The sequence below is a fragment of the Poromitra crassiceps genome (genome assembly GCF_964638095.1).
Source record: "Poromitra crassiceps genome assembly, chromosome: 15".
NCBI classification, from domain to species: domain Eukaryota; kingdom Metazoa; phylum Chordata; class Actinopteri; order Beryciformes; family Melamphaidae; genus Poromitra; species Poromitra crassiceps.
Genome location: NC_139634.1, coordinates 27,908,941 through 27,933,442, shown reverse-complemented (window position 1 = coordinate 27,933,442; position 24,502 = coordinate 27,908,941). Strand labels below are relative to the sequence as shown.

Here is a 24,502-nt window from a genome sequence, read left to right as displayed (position 1 = left end):
CAACCTGCCTGCTGAAAAGAAGAGGAATGTGTGTGTGTGTGTGTGTGTGTGTGTGTGTGTGTGTGTGTGTGTGTGTGTGTGTGTGTGTGTGTGTGTGTGTGTGTGCGTACGTGCGTGTATGTGTGTCCTTTGTGTAGCTCGATAACTGTTGTCCCATCGACTCCGAATTGGGGCGGGGGCGCTGCTGTCGACCCTGCGAAGTGCAGTGCCGAATTTTGTACGATTCGACCGATTGGAACAGGGTTTTCCTGCATTTCTTGCATAAATGTGCATACATTTGTATAAATTATGACATCACAAGGTCACATAAAGGTCACATGAAGGCATAGTTGCAGCCGTTTAGTTGCAAAGCATGCTCAGAACACGGGTTTGTGACGAAAGTCAAAACCATCTTAACTGAGCACGCTCAGAACACGGGACTTCTGTCATAGACATTGTGACCTCATCCGTGATGTCATAAATCCTTCCATGCAGAGGCATGAAAGTCCAAGATAGTGAGTAAACAGGCACTGCACTAGTAGTAATGTAAATGAAGCATGATAGATCCCAGAACAGCCAAGACAACCATCCAGAAACAAAAGTGTGAAATGTTAGTTGCCAATGATGAGAAAAGCAGAAAGAGAAAAGACCACCTGTTAGAAAACAACTTGAGGCTGTTTACTGATCAATACAATTAAATCCCGGACACAGGGGGCAGCAGAGAGGGGCAGATGATGGCAAATGAATATACCAATACAATATTTGCACATCAAAGAGCTCTTTTTAGAAATTATATGTGCAACACAGTGGAATGGAGAGGTTTGGCAAAGCTACAGAAAGCAATGACTCAAAAACTTTTTCTAACAGTGATAACAATGAGAGATACACTAATCCATCAAATACAAATTGATGCATCGTTGTTGTTGTTGTTGTTGTTGTTGTTAGTATGAGTCAAATCAAGTTTTGAACCTTTAGCTTGACATAGAAGGGGGGGTCCCATACTCAATAATGAAAGGGTAGTAAATGTGCAATGTTTATCAGAGACTCCAGTGGCCTTATTCACTGATGCTTAAAGGACTGAAGCTAAATTTAGGGAGCAATAGATTTTGCTGAATTTGGAAGCATTCCCCCCTCTCTTCCGGTTATTCCCTCAGGGTTCTGACAGAATAATCTGTTCCTAAAAGAGGCTGAAGTTGGGACCTGGCATGAGTTTCTCGATACTTGGAGGTCACAGCTGTAACCTTGCCCTATCGATTTCCATAGCTGCAGCAACTTGTTTGGGCAGAGAAAGTGTATTTTTACAGCCCAGTGCAGAAGCAACCCACCTGTACTGAATACAAACACATACTGTAGTGGAGGTGCCACAGTCACACATTGTACAGGAATCTCACTCAGTTGACTTCATCACCATCTTATTTAATAGCGTGATCTACTTTTCTCTGCATATTTAACTAAAGGCCAATTATGCCAGAGCTAATTAATGACAGACAAGAGGGAATGCTGTAATGCTTGAATCACAAGTTTGGAGCATTCTGCTGTGTGTGTGTGTGTGTGTGTGTGTGTGTGTGTGTGTGTGTGTGTGTGTGTGTGTGTGTGTGTGTGTGTGTGTGTGTGTGTGTGCGTGTGCGTGTGCGTGTGCGTGTGTACGTAATACGTATATCAGTATACTTGTGTGTCTGGGTGTGTATGTACATGCACGTTTCTGACTATGTTTGTGTGTGTGTGTGTGTGTGTGTGTGTGTGTGTGTGTGTGTGTGTGTGTGTGTGTGTGTGTGTTTTGTGTGTGTGGTGTAGTGCTGGAATATTCCTCTAAGCCATTATCCCAGTGCTTTGCAGGACTGATGTCTGCACTGAATTTCAATGACACATCTATAGAGATAGGAGCAGATGTCAGCCAGCTCACTGAAAGTCAGAGAAAAGAGAGTGGGAATAAAGTAAGAAAGATTTAGTGCACAGACTGCACACTATAGCTGCAGAGAGCGGTCTCAAGTGATGTGTCTACTTGTAAGAACAAAAGACTATGTACAGTATGGCATTGGCTTATTGTAAAGATGGCTTCTTTAGCATGAAAAACAAGCACAAGTCTGCACATGAGTGCTGTACAGCGTATGAGTGAAAGACGGCTAATGGACAGCTGTCTTTTGTGTGTAGAAGTCCCGACGGAAACAAGATCATTAAGGAGACGTATGGATTTTCCTCCTCCAAACCAAGTCAACTTAATAACGAGCCCTTACACAGACTCAGCCACACTGCTTTCAAGGTAATGCACTGCACTCCAACCTCTCGCCAATCAATCCAAGGTCAGTCCGCGGTTCGATATGGTCCCGAAAGTTCCTGGAGAGCAGCGAGACATGAGGCGCTTTGTGTGCAAAAGGCTGGTAAATGAGTCACATTTGCAGAATAGCATGCAGGATGAAACATAGAAGAATGAGAGAAAAGAGCTGGCGAGGCAAAGTCAGGTGAAGCACTGCCACACAGGCCCCGTGTGGCGGACGAGGGGGTTAACAAGCCAGCCGTTACGCAGGTGAAGTCACAGTGGATCTCATTTAGCTTTTCACTCTGCTCTCTGTTGCATTGATTGCATTGTGAAGGCCTAATGAACCCTCTATACTCTGTACTTGTGTTTCCAGCCCTGGGAGTTTGCCTCTGAAGCCCAGAGAGAAAGTTTAGAAAAGGACGACAAAAGAGGTGAGGGAAAAATGGAAACAATGCTGAAATAATGGATAAATAATAAGCAGCAGTACTGAAGCTGTTCTCTGATGTGGTGTGTTCACGTCATCATGCTCCTTCCTCCTTCCCCAAGCCTCTCTGTAAGCAACTAACGTATTATATAAAACATACATAGGGGAAACATGTGAAGGCTATACAAGGTCTGGGTTAGTTGACCTCTCAAACAACTAATCCCAACAGGTAAGACAAACAGCGCTTCAATTGGCTTTGTTGACTTAATGATAAGTTGATTCAGGTTTCGTGCACAACTGCACACTAGGGATGGAACGCTTACCGGTTTAATGATAAACCATGAAAAGATACCTGACGGTTAGTAATACATTTTCAAATTTGAATTATCATTAAAACCGTGTTTGATTTAGCTTGTACAGTAAAGCCCATGGCACACCAAACGAACATTCTCAAACAAACACAAACAAACACGAACAAACACGAACAAAGACAAATGTTCGTTTGGTGTGCCATAGCTGTCTGTCCTTGTCTGTTCGTGTTCGACGATGTTCGGTGATGTTCGCCCGGATTCAACATGTTCAATCCGTGCTTGTTCGGTGTTCGCTGTTCGCGGTCGTCTGGTCAGAGCCTCCTCTACTAACGTTACACGCGACGCAGCAAACACACGTTTCTCTGCCATGTGCCATCACACTGGGCATCAACACTAGCGGGAGACTTATCCCATGCACTCCCGCAAATAAGTAATGTTATGCGCAGCACGGTTACGTCATTATATCTTACCGAGAGGCAGAGAGAGAACATAACATAACTAGCTAGCCGTTCAGAAACGCATGTAAACAGCCGTGTGATTAGTGAACGTCAGTAAAATAAGGAGAGAGCTGCAGGTGCTTATGCAGAACTAGTGCGCGATTAAGTGCACAGTGGGTAATGACCCGCTGTGATGAAGAATATAACGAGATTAACAATGTTGATAGCAGAGAAAACACTGTCGGCTGCCAGCAGCAGCACCTCCCAGGCTCCTAGCTAGCCTGTCACATGATGCCTTCATGGTCCCTTGATAAAGTCTGCAGAAAGAAGCACGTTACCTCCCTCTCTCAAGAAGCGTGACGTGAGTGTGGCGTTTAAGGCCATCTGTCGCTACAAAATAAATAAACGGGTGTATCATTGTATTATTCGACAGACATGTAACTAACTTTGCCAGTCTGAGCCATCTTCTATGTGCTGCCTGTAACACAGTGCAGTTTATATTTTTCTGGTGTTTCTTTTTTACATGTGTGGGACAGGCAAATGTCTCAAAATGTTTTATTTTTTTGTAATGATAATTTTATTTCAAATTGTTTTATTTATTTAGTTTTAATATATTTTAAATTGTAACATATTTCATGTATTTTAGTCTGTGATACGTGAAACCGTGGCATTTTTGTCCAATCATACCATCAAAAAACTCATGCCGGCACATCCCTAGATACCTCTTGTTTATTATATCGCAATCACAATCGCAAATCCACCATAAACGCTAATCGCATTTGGTCAGCTTCTTCTTCTTTGTGGTTTTACGGCAGTTGGCATAGTTATTGTTGCATTACCGCCACCATTTGGCTGAAATTAGAACAACTGTTGTGCTGAATATGTTTGGTCGGTGTGCCATGCTTTCAAACAATCTCCAACATCTGCCAACATTCACAGACAATTGTCTGTTCTTGTTTGTTGGTGTTTGTTGGAGAATGTTTGATTGGTGTGCCATGGCCTTTAGAAGAGCTCAAAACAGTTTTGTACCTGTTTCTAAAGAGGCTGGTGGGAATTTTAACTTGTTTCTAAACTGGGCTGTGGGTAAAAGGCACAGTCCTTGTTAAATGGATGGCAATGGGTGTAGTACAATTCTTTTTGTCTAATATTGACATTTGACCAATAAAATTTACATTTTTATATTTAATGAATGGAATCGATGTACAAATGGAATATCTCCTCAAAATCTGCTGTACTGGACGCCACTCTACATCCAAAGGATCAAGTTTAGCACCTTTTAGTCTGTGCAAAATTATCTGAGCATCTTGAACCATAATGCCATATGGCCCTCATAGCATTTTGTAGTAGCAACAGACACTATATGTTCTGATAGTCTCCTTACCCTAAGACCTCTCTGTACACCTCAAGTGTCAGTTTGGTAGTATGGCAATTTAGTAAAGATTTTTGCAGTTCAGTATGTATATCTTAATTAAATAACAGAAAAAAAGTGTGTGTGGGGGGGGGGGGGGGCGTGTTTGACGAGCGCACTATGAAAAACACAGTAAATACTGCCCAGCATCAATCAAAGCTAGTCAGTTTCCCAGATGGAGGCACGCAGGCGCAGCATGCAGCGCGAGTTTGTTTTGGTCAGTGAAAATATGGCAGAAGGCAGTGACAGCACTCCAGAGATTTCTCAGCCTTCGACTAAGTCTGAAGTGTGGTCGTATTTTGTTTTTTTATAAGAGTGCTGAGGGAAAGTTGCTGGAAGATGGTCAGACATGCAGAAAGATCACTGCAGGAGTCATCTTTGCACTTTATAACGAATGCAAGTTAATGTCGTGAAGTTAACTTTGAGCTCAATGCATAATGTGGGGACTTCGGAATGGGGCAAACTGTCATGGTTTGTCTGTCTAACTTGCCGATATCTTGTCTGTTGTTTGCCCTGCTGCTGCACAGAGCACTGTTTCTGTTGTTTATTCAAGGTTTATTAATATTGACGTTATGTGGCACATGTCTAAAATGCACAAAATACGACACTGCATGACCTCGGGGTCCCCAGCAACACACCCGCCAAGTTCTCGAGATATACGAATGACACGCACACCGACATACAGACATACAGACAGACAATTTTCCCTTCTCTCTTCCTGAATATTGTACAAAGTATCCAAAACACACACCCACACAGCCTGCCACACTAGAACTGCACATGTGACCCCATGGTGCAGTTTAGAGCTTTCCTTTCAGGTGCTGAGTACTGTAGTTAACCTGTGCAGCTGGAATATTGTACACTCTTAACAGTGCCAAATACTAAACCAGCAACCCATCATTCTCTGCTCCGCCTCTCTAACCCGAGGACAAACTGCCAAGAATGTGAATGAAATGACAAAAGGCAGAGGAAGAAAAATATGTACAATGACGGAGGACAAAAACTGGGCTCAGGTAAACAGGATTTGGCGGGGACATTAATGATGTCCAGTCCCTACACGGTGTCTGTGGACAGATGCTGATGGAGGGGACAAGCATGATTTACGACAATGCTAGTCCTGTGGGAGACGGGTGATGGGCCTTGCCAGGAGCTGAATGGCTGGTACGAGTGTGTGTGTGTGTGTGTGTGTGTGTGTGTGTGTGTGTGTGTGTGTGTGCGTGCGTGCGTGCGTGTGTGCGCGCGTGTGTGTATTTGAGTGTGTGTCCATGTTTGTATTTGAACAGAGTAGTGACCCTCAGCGTGGACAGGATTGTAAATGGGACTAGACAGTTTGCTCCGACCAGGTAAGCACACATGCGCACAAATAATACCCACATATACACAGGCGCGCGTGCACACGCACACAACAAACACACATACTCATAAAGCTAAGAAAAGATGTGCTTTCCCTGAGCATCAAACCCGTGGGTTGGCTACATTCGATTTGGTTATTATTTGCAAAGGGCGGTCAGCTTTGATCTCCCTCTCATGTCTGTATTGGGGTCGTCTCATCTCTAATAACACAGATACATTTCCTCTCCTCTTCCCCGTTAGCTAGATAAATAGGATTTCAAATTGTCTAGCGCTGCCCCATCAGAAGAAAAACATGATCTATGAAATATCTTCCCATGAAAAAGCCATACTGAGAGATTATCTTCTCATCACACAGACAGCACAGCTAACAGATAAGGGTGAGAGGGGTGATCTGTATTGGATGAGAAACACATTTCGTGTGTGTGTGTGTGGCGGGAAGGGGGGGTATGTTTGTGTGTGTGTGCGCAGTGTTTCCCCTATACAGTAAGCATTCAGCAGCGGCGGCCCCCCTGTTGCTGAATTATCACTGTAAAAAATACTAAAGGGATATTATAGGAATACTGTAGGAATTAGAGCCCGACCGATACTGGATTTTTGAGGCCGATGCCGATACCGATATTAGGGAGTAAAAAGATTCCGATATTGATATACCGGCAGATATTCCATATACACATTATATTACACTTTTTTTTTTTGCAATGTTCCCTCAAATATCAAACACTTGAGAAAGATATGACTTGACATGACTTGAGATATGTAATGTAGCGAGGATATTTTACAGCTTATCAATAAACTTTATTGTCCAAAATGACATCAATGCAATGAAACAGTAAACTTCACTGGGAATTTAATAATTATAAATAACTAGAAATAGAAAAACACAAATAGAACAAATATAAAATGTAACTTGAGTTAAGAAAAAAGATCAAATACACACAACATGCTGTCTATAACTTAAAAAATACAAAATAAAAAAATATCGGCAATATCGGCCGATACGATATATCGGTTATCGGCCAATATCGGCCGATAATATCGGTGGACCGATATATCGGTGGGGCTCTAGTAGGAATATTATAGGAATACTGTAGATCCCTATTGCCAAATACAATTGTACTGACTACATCTCAGACAGGACAGGACTAGGCAGGGCACGCTTTGCAAGCAAAATAAATGTTTTGTGCAAAGAAATTCTTGCACACACGCTTTCACTGCTGCTACAACTCCATCATCCAAAGGGAAACACTGGTGTGTGTGTGTGTGTGTGTGTGTGTGTGTGTGTGTGTGTGTGTGTGTGTGTGTGTGTGTGTGTGTGTGTGTGTGTGCGTGTGCGTGCATGTGTGCGCGCGCGTGTGTACATAGAGAGAAATAGATTGAGCAAGAAAGAGAATGAGATAAAGAGAGAGAGAGAGGGGGGGCGGAGACAGAAAATGAGAAGCAGAACACTTGACACCAGGCATGATTTATGTATTTCTATGTGTGTGTGTTGAACTTAAAGGGCTTCTTGTAATCAAGCCTTATTGGGCACATTCACACGGAGGTCCGGGGAAACAAAAGCCCTTTCTTCTAATATCCGCAGCGTTACTTGGTCTCCATTGAGAGGGCCTGCGGTCCCACTCAATGGCAGTGGAAATAGCTATTCATCAAGGTGTGTGCCCGCCCGGGCCCTGCCTAATAACAGATGGAGAGATCTTTAACGGCTCTCGACTTGAGAGAAAGCACCTGCATCAGCAGAGCAGCGGCTGAAGGAACTCTCTCCCAGGTTGGACTTGACGACTCCAACAAAGCAAGATTAATTTGCCTGTTGAATGGAGGCTGATGGCCGAGCCGTGGCATGCTGCCTAGCCGGTGCTGAGGTGCAGCCAGGAGCACTGCTATCATGCCAACGGAGGAGCATGACAGAGAAGAGAAGAGCAGCCAGGAGCACTGCTATCATGCCAATGGAGGAGCATGACAGAGAAGAGAAGAGAAGAGAAGAGAAAGGGGAAGAGGAGCATGACAGAGAAGAGAAGAGAAAGGGGAAGAGGAGCAGAGCAGAGCAGAGCAGAGCAGAGAGAGGGGAAGCACACGTCTGAGGGGACAGTAACTCAGCCCTCCGTCAGGCACACATACAGTTATGCACAAGATGGATGATGGATAATTAGACAGACAGGCATTCACATTGATCCATAGATGAATGGATAGAGATAGGTGGACAGATAGAGGTACTACATCAAACCATTTGGAGGAAAATGGGAGGGGCCTTCAGCAGTATAGTAGCACAAAAAACAGTTAAGACTAATAACAAGACCTATCAAGATAATAGCTCTGTTCAGGTTCTGTGGTGCAGAAGACAATCTAGATTGCACTAATGAGTAAAAGAGAAATCATAAAAAAAAAAAAAAGTGGGCTATAGACTATGGTGGAGTCCATTAGCAGAAGATTAATTAGAGAGATATTGCAAATACAATATGCCTGAACTATATCAATATTGCTAGTAGCAATAAAACGCTAGTGCCATTCAATATACCAAAAAAAGCAGGTGTAGAGGGAACATAAAGTGTGACCTTGGGTGAATTCATTAAATGGCTCAACCTGCACAAAATGTGGAATGAAGACATCGCCGTTTCAATCCAGCGCTGCAGCGAGAAACAAGGATGAAAGGAGCAGAAATGTAATTATTCCTATAACAGCCACTTGTCTTGTCAGATGTGTGTCTATGTGTGTGTGTGTGTGTGTGTGTGTGTGTGTGTGAATGTGTGTATCTGCATGTGTGTCTGGTTTTCTAAAGGATTTGAGACACGATAACGCCGTACCTCTCCCAGGCAGAGGCCACTACAGTGTTGGCTTCCTTTTCCTGTCCTCTTTTTTCCGCCTCCCACCTCTGACAGGTGTGACCTTTCGGCTGCGCTGGCAGCGCTCCACGCTCGCCCCCACAGACACTCGGCCTGGATTAGCCACCCTCTCGCAGGAGTGTGGTGCCGTGCACGAATGCGCACGTGAGGCCCAGGCTCTCTGCAGCATGGCCGACGGGCCCGCTATGAAAAATAGCACACCTAATGCCTGGAGATAGAGACATTTATCAAAGAGCAGAGCCCCTGCCTGCCTGCTTTGTGTGGCGCATTCCCTCCCCGTTCTCCATTCACTTCTGAGATGCAGAAACAACTCACTTATTGGAGAGTCATAAAAGAGAGATGGGGAGTTTTATTATGATTGCTCTTACACTGTAATATTATTTCTAGACCTTTTCCCCCGAAAAGAGTGTCATGCTGTTTTACAACCGGCGCTATGCTGCGAGTGATCTCTCATGTTTAGGAGGAAATTGTGGTCTCATGAGAGCAGACAACAGCAACAGATGGATGGGTAACGCAGCTTCCTCCTCGCCACTTGATTCAGCACAACGGGGGCGCCTCCGATGGCCACCCTCCGAATGGCGGCCGCACGGCGGACCGCTGAGAATACCAGGAGGGGGGCCAAACAGTGCCCTGGGAAATGGTAGTCATGCCAACTGGTGCGGAGCAGCCAAACCAGTTAACCTCTGCAGTGAACTGCTAAACCCTGGGGTAAGGCTTGGTAATGACATCCCTTCATTCTTCCATCCATCCGTCCCTCCCTCCATCTATCCATTCCTCCCTGTTGATCCTAGCAGGTCACAGAGGAATAGGACAGGGCGAGATGCTGCCCAGTCTGTGTTGATGCCAGAATACAGCAGCACACCGTTTCCTCTCCATCTCATTTATTCAAATTCCACTCCACCAACAAGGGGTGAGAGCGAGCCTGTGAGGGGGGGAGGACGGCTGTTGGAAATATCAAAACCTAAAGGTTTGATACCCTGGGATTTCCGCGGTGGCTGGAAAACATGGTGATGAGAGCAAACTTGTGGAGCGAGGAATGGAGAGGGCTCAGTAACACAGAGTTCACAAATGGAGATCAAGAAGGATAATACGCATGCCAAAACTTTGATATGCGTCCCAAACATATACCACTCACAACTGGTAATTGCCCGACGCCCGTGCACTCTGAAACGCTGACAGTTGCACCCTTCCTATAGACTTCAAGAGATTGGTTCAAAGGGCTATGCTGACAAGCGATGGGCCCAGAAGAGCAGAATTCCTCTTTCAGCAGGTGAAGGTGATTTTTCAAGCAAGGCCTGTACATAACAAACACAGCAGAGTAGCTATGCCACAGGCTAGCCGGCAGGATTTCAAACACACACATTTCTCAGTAACACCAGAGATCAATGTGCCTTATGGGGCCACTGCCTTCATCCATCCACCCATCCCTCTGTCTGTCTGATCGGCATCTTTTCTCCCTCAAAGCTTTGCTTCAGTTGGGCCTTCAATGCCAGGCCAGCGCCCCCTGCTGTCAGACAGAGTCGGAGAGCATGGAAGAGGAAATGGCAAAATGAAGCAACCCTCAAACAATCGTGCATAAAACATTGAATTGTAGGCTAGTGTTGTGTACAGGAAACGAGCCATGAAGACGACCTGTAGGACTGATAAAGGACTGCTTCACTATTAAGGCAGAGACACTGCAGTGCTGTTTCATGCAGCCAAATGTGTGTATGTTTGCTCCAGTGACTGAACATTGCATCAGGCATATAGATTTGTGTGTGTGTGTGTGTGTGTGTGTGTGTGTGTGTGTGTGTGTGTGTGTGTGTGTGTGTGTGTGTGTGTGTGTGTGTGTGCCTATGTGTGTGTTCTCAGCCAATGCCGAGGGCCTCTCAGACGTAGGGGGTAAAATGCTCTTTGAGAATGGGATTTAGTCAGGCACAGGCAGCTCTGACATGGCTTCAAAGGAGGGAAGCACAAATGCCTCCCGTGCATGTGTCTGTTTCTGTGTGCAGTGTGTGTGTGTGTGTGTGTGTGTGTGTGTGTGTGTGTGTTTCTTTGTGCAGTGTGTGTGTGTGTGTGTGTGTGTGTGTGTGTGTGTGTGTGTGTGTGTGTATGTGTGTTTCTGCAATGTACGTGTGTGTGATGTGTGTTCTCTCATGGATAAACCCTCTCTGCCGCTCCAGAGGAAGTTCATTTGAAGAGCTTCTCATGGCAGCAACACCAGCACAACATCCTTTCTTGGGGAAAAACATGCTTGGATGAATTTGTATGTTGTCAAATGCAGGTCAGACAAGTTAGCCAGACATCACGACATGAGACGGACACACAGAGGGTGGGTGTGTGCGAGTGATGGCGTGGGGGGGGGGGGGTCTCCGGTGTTAGAGGGTGGGTGTGTGCGAGCGATGGTGTGGGGGGGGGGGGGGTCTCCGGTGTTAGAGGGTGGGTGTGTACGAGCGATGGTGTGGGGGGGTCTCCGGTGTTAGAGGGTGGGTGTGTACGAGTGATGGTGTGGGGGGGTCTCCGGTGTTAGAGGGTGGGTGTGTACGAGCGATGGTGTGGGGTGGGGGGGTTTGGGGGGGTCTCCGGTGTTAGATGGTGGGTGTGTACGAGCGATGGTGTGGGGTGGGGGGGTTTGGGGGGGTCTCCGGTGTTAGAGAGTGGGTGTGTGCGAGCGATGGTGTGGGGGGGGGGGGGGTTTGGGGGGGTCTCCGGTGTTAGAGGGTGGGTGTGTGTGAGCGATGGCGTGGGGGGGGTCTCCGGTGTTAGAGAGTGGGTGTGTGCGAGCGATGGTGTGGGGTGGGGGGGTTTGGGGGGGTCTCCGGTGTTAGAGAGTGGGTGTGTGCGAGCGATGGTGTGGGGGGGGGGGGTTTGGGGGGGTCTCCGGTGTTAGAGGGTGGGTGTGTGTGAGCGATGGCGTGGGGGGGGTCTCCGGTGTTAGAGGGTGGGTGTGTGTGAGCGATGGTGTGGGGTGGGTCTCCGGTGTTAGAGGGTGGGTGTGTACGAGTGATGGTGTGGGGTGGGTCTCCGGTGTTAGAGGGTGGGTGTGTACGAGTGATGGTGTGGGGTGGGTCTCCGGTGTTAGAGAGTGGGTGTGTGCGAGTGATGGTGTGGGGTGGGTCTCCGGTGTTAGAGAGTGGGTGTGTGCGAGCGATGGTGTGGGGGGGGTCTCCGGTGTTAGAGGGTGGGTGTGTACGAGTGATGGTGTGGGGTGGGTCTCCGGTGTTAGAGAGTGGGTGTGTACGAGCGATGGCGTGGGGGGGGTCTCCGGTGTTAGAGGGTGGGTGTGTACGAGTGATGGTGTGGGGTGGGTCTCCGGTGTTAGAGAGTGGGTGTGTGCGAGCGATGGTGTGGGGGGGGTCTCCGGTGTTAGAGGGTGGGTGTGTACGAGTGATGGTGTGGGGTGGGGGGGTTTGGTTGGGGTCTCTGGTGTTAGAGGGTGGGTGTGTGCAAGCGATGGTGTGGGGTGGGGGGGTTTGGTTGGGGTCTCTGGTGTTAGAGGGTGGGTGTGTGCAAGCGATGGTGTGGGGTGGGGGGGTTTGGTTGGGGTCTCTGGTGTTAGAGGGTGGGTGTGTACGAGTGATGGTGTGGGGTGGGGTCTCCGGTGTTAGAGGGTGGGTGTGTACGAGTGATGGTGTGGGGGTGGGTCTCCGGTGTTAGAGGGTGGGTGTGTACGAGTGATGGTGTGGGGGTGGGTCTCCGGTGTTAGAGGGTGGGTGTGTACGAGTGATGGTGTGGGGTGGGGGGGTTTGGGGGGGTCTCCGGTGTTAGAGGGTGGGTGTGTGCGAGCGATGGTGTGGGGTGGGGGGGTTTGGTTGGGGTCTCCGGTGTTGGTGATCTTACATAGCCACACCTCCATCTCCAACACCACAGGTCTGCTGTGGAGACAGGCTCGTCAGAAAATGTGGGGTAACAAGACCTTGCTGAGTCAAAGGTAGCTGCATATTGATTTACTCAAGAGTTGGAAAGAGGATTCTTGGAGCTGTGGTTTGTTTTTCAGCCCCGGCTTTCTATCGTAAAGTCGACTATAATGCTAGCTTGGATTTGTGTTTTTCACTAATAAAGGCTCTAATCCTCTCTATCTCACTGGCACTTCAAATGCGTGTTATTAAAAGAGTGACATTTGGTACACAGCTCCTGGAAACCCATCGCAAACATGACGGGCGCTCGCGTTATTTCTTGTAAAGCCTTGGCGAAGCCTGGTCGTATACTAGAACATTAGACATGTTACCTTGGTTGTGCTTGTTTCGTTCCTTTTTGCTTTTTCTCCCTTTTTTAGGAGGGGGGGGGGGGGGTTTGAGGAGTCTTTTTTTACTTTATTAGATAGTTCAGGGTTGGGAGAGACATGAAAGACTGTGTGAGAGAGGCGGGCATGACATGTGACAAAGGTCCTGGGATAGATTTTAACCCAGGAAGTCGTGATTATGTGGTACATGCCATAGACCACCCAACCACCAGGATACTTATTTTATTTTAATTTTCTCCATTTTTCTCTGCAGCACTTCGCTGCAAACATGTTTGTTGTTTTGATGTTTGACCTTTGATTGGGCCATTTTTCATCTATTGTTGTTTGCGCCCTGTCAGACCCCCCCCCCCCCCTCCCTCCCCCCACTATACTGTATCAACTTCCTATGACAGTAAACAAGTGGAATTTTAATGGTTTGAATGATGACAACAGACAACAGCGTTGCCTCCCTTTTCTAGCTGTTTGGTTGAAATTTCTCCAGACGTCTGTCGTTTGAGACGGAGGCGGGGCTACGCAAGATTAGTGATCTGGCAGCATCTCCAGTCTTAGTAATGGCTCTGATGCAGGCTGTGTCTCAAGACCAGTATATGGGCGGGAGGGAGCGCCATCGAAATGCATGGCAGCCTCTCTCTACTGTAATGAAGACAGAACAGATGCTTGAGGATTTCACCAGCAGGTGAGCATTTTTCAGTGGAGAATGACTCACCCACCTACACACATATGCCCGCATGTACTGTATGCACAGACACACACACACACACACACACACACACACACACACACACACACACCTACACTCACATCAATATTCAACTACAATATGAACATCAATTATTAACTTGTGTGGGGAGTCTAGATTTAGTCATATGAAAGAAAGTATTTTTCCAGTCATATCACTTTAGGGATGCTGCGGTGTGGAGATGTGATCACACCCGTTAATAAACATGTTAGCGGCCGGTCACATGGGTCTTGTCACAAGAGCAGATATTGGTAAGCTCAATACCTGCTTTTCCTTTCCGTTTGTCTCTGTTTCTCGCTTTTTTTCCATCATGAAGACAATAGGAGCGCCTCAGCTGTCCAGACGCTCTGGCTTTTTAATTTACCGGCTCTGCGACGCAGCCGTCAAGTCAGTTGAGTGTGGACATCCGGTGTGGGGATTTGCATTGGACTGGCTCTTTGCTATGAAAAGTTATTCAGGTGGTCTCCTCTCACAATGTCGTGGACGTCTACCTGTTTATACTGCTCTCTGAACACGTGTCAAGGTGAGCTGTGTATCTGTCACTGCAGCCGTCAAGCTTTTTTAGTTGACTGTGTGTTTTTTTCCCCGACTGTGTTTGTTTATCAAATCCTCTGCCATCGTCTTGTCAGTCAACCGCCCTGACTCTCGTGATAAGTTAAAGCACCCCTCCCTCCCATCAAGTTTTTCTACCAGGCATAACGGTTGGTGTTCTATTTCAAAGTTCTAACTGCTGTATAGTCACACGTCATCTGATTCTGCACCAAAGATCTTAGGAATCGGAAGCTACTGCAATAAGTTGTTTCAATGCAACATCATGGCGGCAGCGCTGTTGTCAAAAAAGCACAAGAACTTCGTCTCTTGCCTCCAATACTCTTTGTCTGCGCTTCAACCAGGAACCGGCATGACGTTAGCTTAGCTGCAAGCCGCATTATGTCTTACAGCTCAACAACTGGCCAACGGCTTTCAAAGAAATAAGAAAGAGTGTGACGCGAAATGGCTAACAAGCAAAAGCTTTCATCACTCAGTGGCTTTTTGAGCACGGCGAACGTGGTTACAGCAGCAGGCAGTGGGCTTAGCTAACATAGCTAACAGCTAGCTAGCTAAAGCTAGCTCGTCCTCAGTCAGAATCGAATTGACATGACGTTTCACTATAGCATTAAATGAAGTGATTTGCCAAAAAATATTTGGCGAACAGTGTGGCTAATCAACATGGTCAGGGCATGACTCAGAAACATTATGAAATGTCTTAAAAAGGACAAAACACACTAGAAGGGGGGGGGGCTTTAAATCTGACTCGCTCCTCTTTAGTGCTGCCACTGCTGCTGATGCTGCTGTGGGCGGCGCAGACACTTTCAGTTTGCTGAACCTGGTCGCTGAATACGTGAAAATGAACTAAATGGCTTTTATTTCTTCTCATATTTTTAAGGAAAAATAACTGTCGGTGTAGTAATGTAAGTGTAGTAATGTAATCGGTGTATGGCCGACCACCGTGTAACACCGGGAACACAGACTACCGCGGCAAGCCTATATCACTTGCAACATGCTGCAGGGTGCAGGACTTCCAGGTGAGCAGCACAAGCTACTGGTATGGCATCTGACTCAGAATCACACCAGTGTGTAATAGAACATGAACATATTACTTGGCCCAGCATTTCATCTCTTTCCATTTGGTTTAACTCTGTCTTGTTCCACTGGCCCTGCCAGCCACCACAGACTGATATGCCTCCTCCAAAAGACTGATGAGCAGGCAAAGATTGCTCAAACTTCTGCTCGCTAGGCCACTCTCTGCCAGCCAGCCAGCCAAGTTAAAAGATTTATAATTTGATTTGAAAATTAGTTCTCTAAATTTGCCTGGTGACAGGGACAGGATTTTATGATTTTTCTGTACAGGCAGTTTTCTGGGCCGCCTGAAGACTGACAAGGATAAAAGTGAAATGAAGGAGTCTGCCAAGATGCCAACCATAAAATTCCATCAGCCAGAGGACTTTACTGCTCTGGGCCCTTGCCCAATGGGCAACGAGGGGGAGAGAGAGCATGTGTGTGTGTGTGTGTGTGTGTGTGTGTGTGTGTGTGTGTGTGTGTGTGTGTGTGTGAGAGAGAGGGGAGGGGGGGGAGAATGAGGATATAGGCAGGAAAACAGATGGGAAAAGGAAGGGGATTTACGATGGGTGACGCTCTCCTTTTAACCCCAATATTTGCAAAGAGGAAAATGGATGGTGAAATTACATTATGGGGCCACGATCAATAACCACAAATATTAAAGAGCCCCTGAGTCCTGCTGCCTACACACATGGCTCTATGTGGAGCAACAGCACTTAGAGGTAGCATAGAGACATTCCGCATGTCTGGGAACGCCCATACAGGCTCTAGGAACGCCCACAATAGACGCTGGTCAGCTGGCTCAGCCTGGCTGGGGGCGTGGTCAGGGTGGGGTTAAAAAAAAAACCCTGTTCTATCCATTCAGCAAAGTTAGAATTTAGCTGATAGCCCAGCCCAGGCAGACACGATAGGGCATTTAACCACCGCAGTAAACGCACATCTGAGCAGACGTCTTGTGTTCTGCTCTAGAACCCCCAAACCTGTAGTTTAGAGCCGCAGCACCGTCTTTTGGTGAGTCAGCCCATGAGATATATCAGCGGTTTTACCCCACTCGCGCGCCAGCCGTTTAACATTTTGTGGGCGTTCCCACACATGCGGACTGTCTCCATTAGCTGGTGCTGCCTATACACATGGCTCTATGTGGAGCAACAGCACTTAGAGGTACAGTAGCTGGTGCTGCCTATACACACATGGCTCTATGTGGAGCAACAGCACTTAGAGGTACAGTAGCTGGTGCTGCCTATACACACATGGCTCTATGTGGAGCAACAGCACTTAGAGGTACAGTAGCTGGTGCTGCCTATACACACATGGCTCTATGTGGAGCAACAGCACTTAGAGGTACAGTAGCTGGTGCTGCCTATACACATGGCTCTATGTGGAGCAACAGCACTTAGAGGTACAGTAGCTGGTGCTGCCTATACACATGGCTCTATGTGGAGCAACAGCACTTAGAGGTAGCATTAGCTGGTGCGCTGATGACAGACGCCTTCCTGATGCAATCAAACGCTACGGAGCGCCGTGGCCGTGCCTTCTCTTCATCTTACACGGGTCACTGCTAAGATACTATAAAGCCAAAGCACACAGTCAATACTAATGAGCGGAGACATTGTACCAGCAGCCGTTCCCAGCACTATCTGCCTATCAGCGGGTGAGCGAGGCCATGCTGGAGATTAGGTTTGGAGAGAAATGTTGTGAGTGAGTATGACTTGCCTGTCACTGCATCTACAAACACCTCAGAGAGTTGTCACAATAATGGGGTTTTTGGTTGGAGGGATGGTAGTAGCAGTGGGAGGACGGCACGGCAGAGAGATAAACAAGAATATAGGCAAGGCTGACAGTATGCTGATTTGAATAGGGACACTAGATTATCAAATCTAAATTCTACATCAGTGCAAACGTTATCATCACATTACTAAAATGTGCGCTGATATCGTGATCAGTAGTTGTTTATGTCGCATACATTTTATGATGGCGTTTTCTGTTTGACTCCACTGTAAACCCACCTGGCAAAAAACCAATAGCACGATCAATCTGCCAGCATGTGCAATCAGAGACAAGGGCTCCAAGTAGCTGTTGTAACCTCTGTGCTATTGTCTATTTTCACATCCTAATCCATATTCAATTCTAACTTATGCAACACCTCCCATCGATTGTTTAATCACTTCATAACACCATCCATAGAAATATATAGAGCCGACAAGTTTCCACCCTCTGCTTCTCTAAATACACTGTAGCTGTGAAATCACCTGATTCCCTTTTTGCATTTCATTATAAAGTTTCTCATCGGAAGGTTTTCTCCTTGTAACACGAGAGCAAGACTTTGGCGATTAACATGCGAAAAGGTGCGTTCAACACTGCTACGCACCAGTGACAACACTAATGTCCCTCCATGGATGCAAATTCCCACGGGTTTAATCACCTGCATAGAAAGACTCCAAAGGAAGAGTGCATCCTCATTCTGAGCAGGAGTAACATTAGCTCAGTCAGGCTAAGACAAGCATCACATTCACCAAGCAACAATGGAACCAAGCGCTGTGCTAAATTGGCCCGTATAAGCCCCATAAACCATTTCAGATAATGCGCAACTGGTTAGTGGGCAGGCATAATGAGCTTTATCACATTGTAAGTGCACACAATTGGGCCTGTTTGGTGAATTAGGATGAGTACACACGGGCACTGGGGTGTGAACCTTTCAACGCATCTCTAGGAATTGTGGGAGCAGCAGTGATGTTGGCGGTGTGTGTGTGTGTGTGTGCTATTCCTAAAAAGCCATCATTATCCAACACGGAAGAGGAGTTAAAAAGGTCAAGCCATTTACAATCAGGTTCATACCTCAATCAAAAGTCAAGGACCCCGACATCCTCGCTCTTCCAATCAGGTTCATATCTCCATCAAAAATCAAGGACCCTGCCTTCATTCACTCTGCTCATTGGGCTTTGTATTGACATTATTTGGCATTTTTAATGAAGAAGACTATTGAATCCCCAGGATCTGAGAGAGCTTTACTCCATTTCCCCAGGTGAAGGCTCAGGGCCAACATGAGGGAAGTGAACGCTGCCTCCCACCTGGCACCCTGCACTCGTTAATGGACACAGCCACACTGGAATAATGGAGTAATTGACAGCTATCCTACTGAGCTGTTCAGCTCAGGTTCCATCTGAAAATGAGATGCAAATAACAACAGGAAGAAAAAGACTGAGACAATGGCAGATAAACAAGGTGGTGGGAATATTAATGGCGGGCTTAGCGAGATCTCTGCCCTGGCAACACTATCAGAAACGTCCGGGGCAATTAATGAGAGAAGGGGACCTGACCTTGAAGGTGCATCTCCACTGCAGTCATGTGTTGATGGGAAACAAGGACAGATTTGCTCATTTGAGATTAGAGGGACGGGAGGAGAATGAATAGCTGTTTAATATTGGATGACATGAGGATGCTGCTGCTGAATGCTTGGCAAAAAGGGCAGATGACTAACAAAAGGGGAGCAGACTGGGAACTTGAGGGAGCCAGAGAAGCAGGAAGTTAGACCCCTGCCTCGCTAATGACGCCGCAATGAAGATGATTTACTGGGAAATCATAACACGCATATAGACACACACACTAGAGATAACCAGTATATATATACATATATATATATATATATATATATATATATATAATATACAGTATATAGACACACACACTAGAGATAACCAGTATATATATACATATATATATATATATATATATATATATATAATATACAGTATATAGACACACACACTAGAGATAACCAGACGAGGTGTTTGTAAAACACTTTTTACAGACATCACTGAAGCAGAGATCCTAACCGTTTTTTAACACCACAAAGGGTATTATCCTGCTTATAAAATTAAGGACGCTTCACTCAGATTTTCTGGCATTTCACATTCAGACTTTGTTTTTAATACGCACAATCCCAAACCACAGCTAACATGAGATCAAATCAAAACCATACCTTAGTAGATACACTTTATGGCAAAGGAGATGCTTAGTAGTCCCAAACAGCTGCATGGCTTCAGCTGCTATCACTTGCTAGCCCTGCTAATGCTAGCCCATATACCTCATGGCTATTCTCAAACTGAATAAACAGCACATGAGCACAAAACTGTTTTGATAGCTCTATCTTTTTTAATCCTGGGGAAATGAATTTAACTACTGTTAACATTTCACCTCTCACATTGATTTTTTTTAAAGCTAGTAGTAGCACACTGTTACTGCCAGTTAATGTGATGGTGTCAATGTAAGAGTGGAACAATCGTATTTTCATAATTACATTGTAACACCAGCGCTGAACAACGCCATTTAAAAAGAAAATAATGTTTTCATGAGCCTTGATTAACTTACACATAACTTGAAAGCTCTTTTTGTAAGCCATTGACTTTGACGCTGGTATAGAGAAATGAAATGGAACCTTCAAATCGTTCTAGCACATTAATTAACAAGAGTGATCAATCCATTTGCATCAGAGGGGCTCGTGCTTATAGTGCATGTTGAAATACATCCAACGACACGATCTAAGCCAATCAGTACTCTCCTGGGCTTTGGTATAAACGCATCACCTACTGTACAACTGCACACCTACTTGCATGTAAACGCACACACACACACTGTACACACACCAAGTGAAGAGGAGAAAACGCTTTTGGGCTAGACATAATAGTCAGCCTGGCAGCTGTAGCACTGTCACATTTCCCATCTTGTCTCCTTACAGTATGTGCATGTACTGTATGTGCAGACTGTGCACACATGCACGTGTGTGTGTGTGTGTGTGTGTGTGTGTGTGTGTGTGTATGCGTTTGCATTTGCGTGCATTCATGAGTTGTGTCCCATATGTATGTGAGATGATGACAGGAGGCGGGGCAGTAGATCTTCAGAGAGCTGTTCCAGTGTTGCGGTTTATGAGCCGCTGACAGGAGACACACACCCATCACACATCAAAGTTTATTATGGTTCATCACCTCCCCACCTGCGGAGTAATGACATTTAGCCAATCCCTATAAAAACCCCAGGAAAGCTGTGGGTGTAAATCAATGACTTTCCACCTTACCAGCTGCTGCTCACATCCATTATTAAAGCTTCCGCATCATATTGGATACAGTGCGGGAGTGCTCCTATGACAAGTGTGTTTGTTTAGAGGTGCACATGTGTGCCTGACTGTCTAGCCAGTGGCGTGCCTGACCAAGTTGGTGCCCTAGGCAAGATTTTTGCTGGTGCCCCCCCTCCCCCAAAGAAAATAATAAAATAATAATAATAAAAATTATATCGCAGCTAATTCCACCACTGCAGTGCAGGCTCAGAATGGCCCTTCCCCAGTGGCGCTGGAAGTACTTTTAGGTAGGGGGTGCTGTAAGGAAGGGACTCTTGGTGCTGCCCGCGAGGGCAGCGCCGAAGAAAATTTGACGTTTTTTGGACTTTCATCCATATTTAGAAGAATATTTAATTTTAAATTAACATTAGGATTACACTGTTGTGATGTCATTATTCAGTATATTCTCCTTTTCTCACTCACTTTCAGCACCTGCTCTCCCTTTAGTCGTTTTACACTACAACAGACAGCAACACAGGCATAAACACTGAACTTATTATTATTATTATGGAAAACCAGATTATGATGAAAATCAAACACTTTTGAAGAGAGAGCGTATGAAATAAGATTAGAGCTGGGAAGCACAAACAGTTTTTTAATGCATCTTGTTGGTGGTATAAACACAAGACAGCCAAATCCAACAATTTCGAAAATCCCATTTCTTGCCACCAGGGGGTGCTGCAGCACCCTCAGCACCCACCTTCCAGCTCCCTTCCCCCACTCTGGGAAAAAGCTCCGAGCAGGTAGAAGGGGGGGGGCGGCCGCGCAGGGGGTGGGGTGGTATGGATTAGGGACCATGGTGAAAATGCTGCAGCCCAGGCAGCCAGAAAAAATGATTTCACTATTATTTAAAGACTTAAGACATTGTTCTGCTTATTTTTTGTCTACTATTGTAAAATAATAGTAGGCCTATTATCATGAAAAAGTATTTGTAAAAAAAAAAAAAAAAAATTTTTTTTTTTTTTTACCCTCTCTGGCGCCCCTAACGGCTCAAGCGCCCTTAGCATTTGCCTAGTTCGCCTAATGGACGGCACGCCACTGTGTCTAGCCCCAAAGACGGGATGCGGGAACAAATGCAAAGATATCAATAGAGAGAAACACAGACACAGTACACACATCCAAACACACACACACACATACAAACACACACACACACACACATATTGTACTGTCTGTAGCAACTCTGAAAACACCCTAGCCCCGTGGAGAAAAGGATCAGTGTGTATCTGTGCTGACAAGCAGTATACATAAAATCCCATTAGTTTCATTCACGCAACCCCGATAGGTATATGGTTTGTTCCAACCTGATACTGAGGCTGCACCAGCTCCACCTGTCTGATACTGAGGCTGCACCAGCTCCACCTGTCTGATACTGAGGCTGCACCAGCTCCACCTGTCTGATACTGAGGCTGCACCAGCTCCACCTGTCTGGGCTTATCTGGTCACAAGTTGTCCACATCTGGCCATCACGCCACTCTATTTCCACCTGCTGTTACCCATCACCTCATCACGAATGCATGTGCTCTTCAGAAAGGCTCCAAAATATAGTGGGATAAGAGAGACAGGTTGTGTGTGTGTGTGTGTGTGTGTGTGTGTGTGTGTGTGTGTGCGCACACACACGTACGCGTGAGTGCCTACATCCTTGTGTGTGTAAGCATGTGTGTGGCCATCGTGTGAGAGGAGGGCTGGTGTCTGGCTCTTAGTGCAGTCACTGACTACCCTCTGCAGGCAGGCTGTGTGAACTTCAAGGTGACAGAGTGGCAGAGATGGGGGAAGTGTACGTACGGCAAGCATTTAATTGTTAACTTAAAATGCAAAGGGGGAAAAACACAGGCGAGATGATTGTTGCCAGTTGTCATTATTAGTAGGTACATTTAGTGTGATGTTGGAATGCTGCTTTCACCCCCCCCCCCCCTTTTTTGGGAACCATTTACCACATTGATGGCATTCTTGTTGCTCTTTGACTAGTCATTGAAAACCATTATTTAAAACGAGCCATTGTAGGAGACACTTACATTATAGATAGGGAAATATGTTTTCATTGCAACTGCGTGGTACACATTTACATGGCTAACATGTTTTCATATGGCAATCTATGTCCCACGCAGAGCTCATGAAAAGCAGTTTTCACATTCAACACATTCTGATGAAAATGTGTGCACCTTCCAAACATAATATAAATCTGTGAAAGATGATGATGACCTTCATTACTGGAGAATAAATTCTGAACTACTGAACGGACGTCAAAAGGTGCTTCTAACTATGATGGTTTTGCTAATGACATTATTGACATCATCACATTTTCAAGGACGACCACCATTGAGCATGCAGGTATCTTGACAGCCGAATACTCAATGACTCATTATCTATTTGACTACAAAATTGTTGTCTTTAAGTTCCTGCTATAAAGAAAATAATAGCTCCATTTTCCAAACAACATGACAATCATGAGGAACACTGCAACACAAGGAAGTAACCTATCAATACTATTGAAAGGCACGTGCGCATCCACGCCGATTTCATTTCCATCCTTGTGAAGATGGGAGGCACATGGAGCTCTATTCCCCATAGGTTAAACAATAGCAGTTGAAGAACCCTTTGCTGCACATCAAAATACAATGAAGCACCACATGAGTCTTTGAATGAGCTGTTGAAAGGAAACAGCGAGCCTCCTGTCAAGGTGAACATCCTGAAATTATTAGCATTATTTACTGCACTGACATATGGGGGAGAAGAGAGGCAGGAAACACTAAGTACCTGAAGATTGCATTTAAAATGTGATTGACAGCAATATATTGCCTGGCAAAGTGTGGGGCTGCATCTTGATTTGTGCACTTGATACAAACTGTACAGAGGGGAAATTGTCTTTGAGGAGGAGGGGTGCAAAACTTCATGTAATTGAAGTTGGTGCAGTATCAGGATATCTTGTAATATTCCAAAGTCTCTCTCTCTCTCTCTCTCTCTCTCTTCCCCTCCCTCGCTCTCCCTCTGATGTCCTCTCTCTCCCTCTCCCTCTCCCTCTCCCTCTCTCTCTCTCTCTCTGATGTTCTGGACCACTGCCCTGGCTCTTAACACATGTTAAGTACGGAGGTCAGCTGGATGCTAGCGGTCTCTCTGTTGCGCTAAAAAGAAGAATCAGCTTATTAAAAAGTGAGCTCTAGAGCATCCACGCTCCATCTCCCCCACACTCACTAAGCTAATTAGCTACTTGGGCCAGTAGTGAAAGTGTGTTTCAGTGTGTGTGTGAAAGAGGAGGAATAACATATCTCACCCTGTCAACCTCTGCCGGTGACCTGACCTCAGCTGAACTTTTGATACAGTAATAATAAAGTAGCTGCCTAGAAATGTCAACACTGCCCAGAGGAATCAGCTCCTTATCTATAAGCTGCTCATCCTCAATTAGCGTATAGCTCGTTGACCCTCCAAACAAGGTGAACTACTCTTCTAAAACAGTTAGCACTGTAACGTACAAAGTTGTGTTTTCTCCTGAGCTCTGATGAACTCTTGCCGCCACTTGTTTCTGCCTATGGAGTCGAGTGTGTTTTTACAGTTCAGCAAATGAGCCACAAGTGTCGTGATCAGATGTAGTCACTTCAGGATCAAACCTAAACACTGACGAGCCGATGCAGTCATTTGACACGCAAATAGCAATTACTGTCCATTCATCTCAATTGACATGAAAGCGCTCTGCCTTTTCACCCTACTAGCTTTCTGCAATCACAGCTAAGGATCACGTCTATGCCAGAAGTGAAGGAGTAGTGAGACGAGGAAACGCTCACAAGTTTGCCAGATATTCGAGTGTGTCTCTTTGAAATGATGGCTTACTGAT

At 45.9% G+C, this 24,502-nt stretch overlaps 1 protein-coding gene across 1 annotated transcript in view; it reads right to left on the bottom strand.

Moving 5' to 3' along the window:
* The window catches only part of diaph2 (diaphanous-related formin 2), a 568,359-nt gene that overhangs the window by 428,885 nt on the left and 114,972 nt on the right, over window positions 1–24,502 (bottom strand). Inside the window, exons 7-11 of the mRNA XM_083651834.1 lie at window positions 12,606–12,854; window positions 11,984–12,531; window positions 9,502–9,600; window positions 9,038–9,186; window positions 7,971–8,098 (exon numbers count right to left, since the gene is read on the bottom strand). Coding sequence (XP_083507960.1) covers window positions 7,971–8,098; window positions 9,038–9,186; window positions 9,502–9,600; window positions 11,984–12,531; window positions 12,606–12,854 — 1,173 coding nt within the window. The remainder of the gene's footprint in view (window positions 1–7,970; window positions 8,099–9,037; window positions 9,187–9,501; window positions 9,601–11,983; window positions 12,532–12,605; window positions 12,855–24,502) is intronic.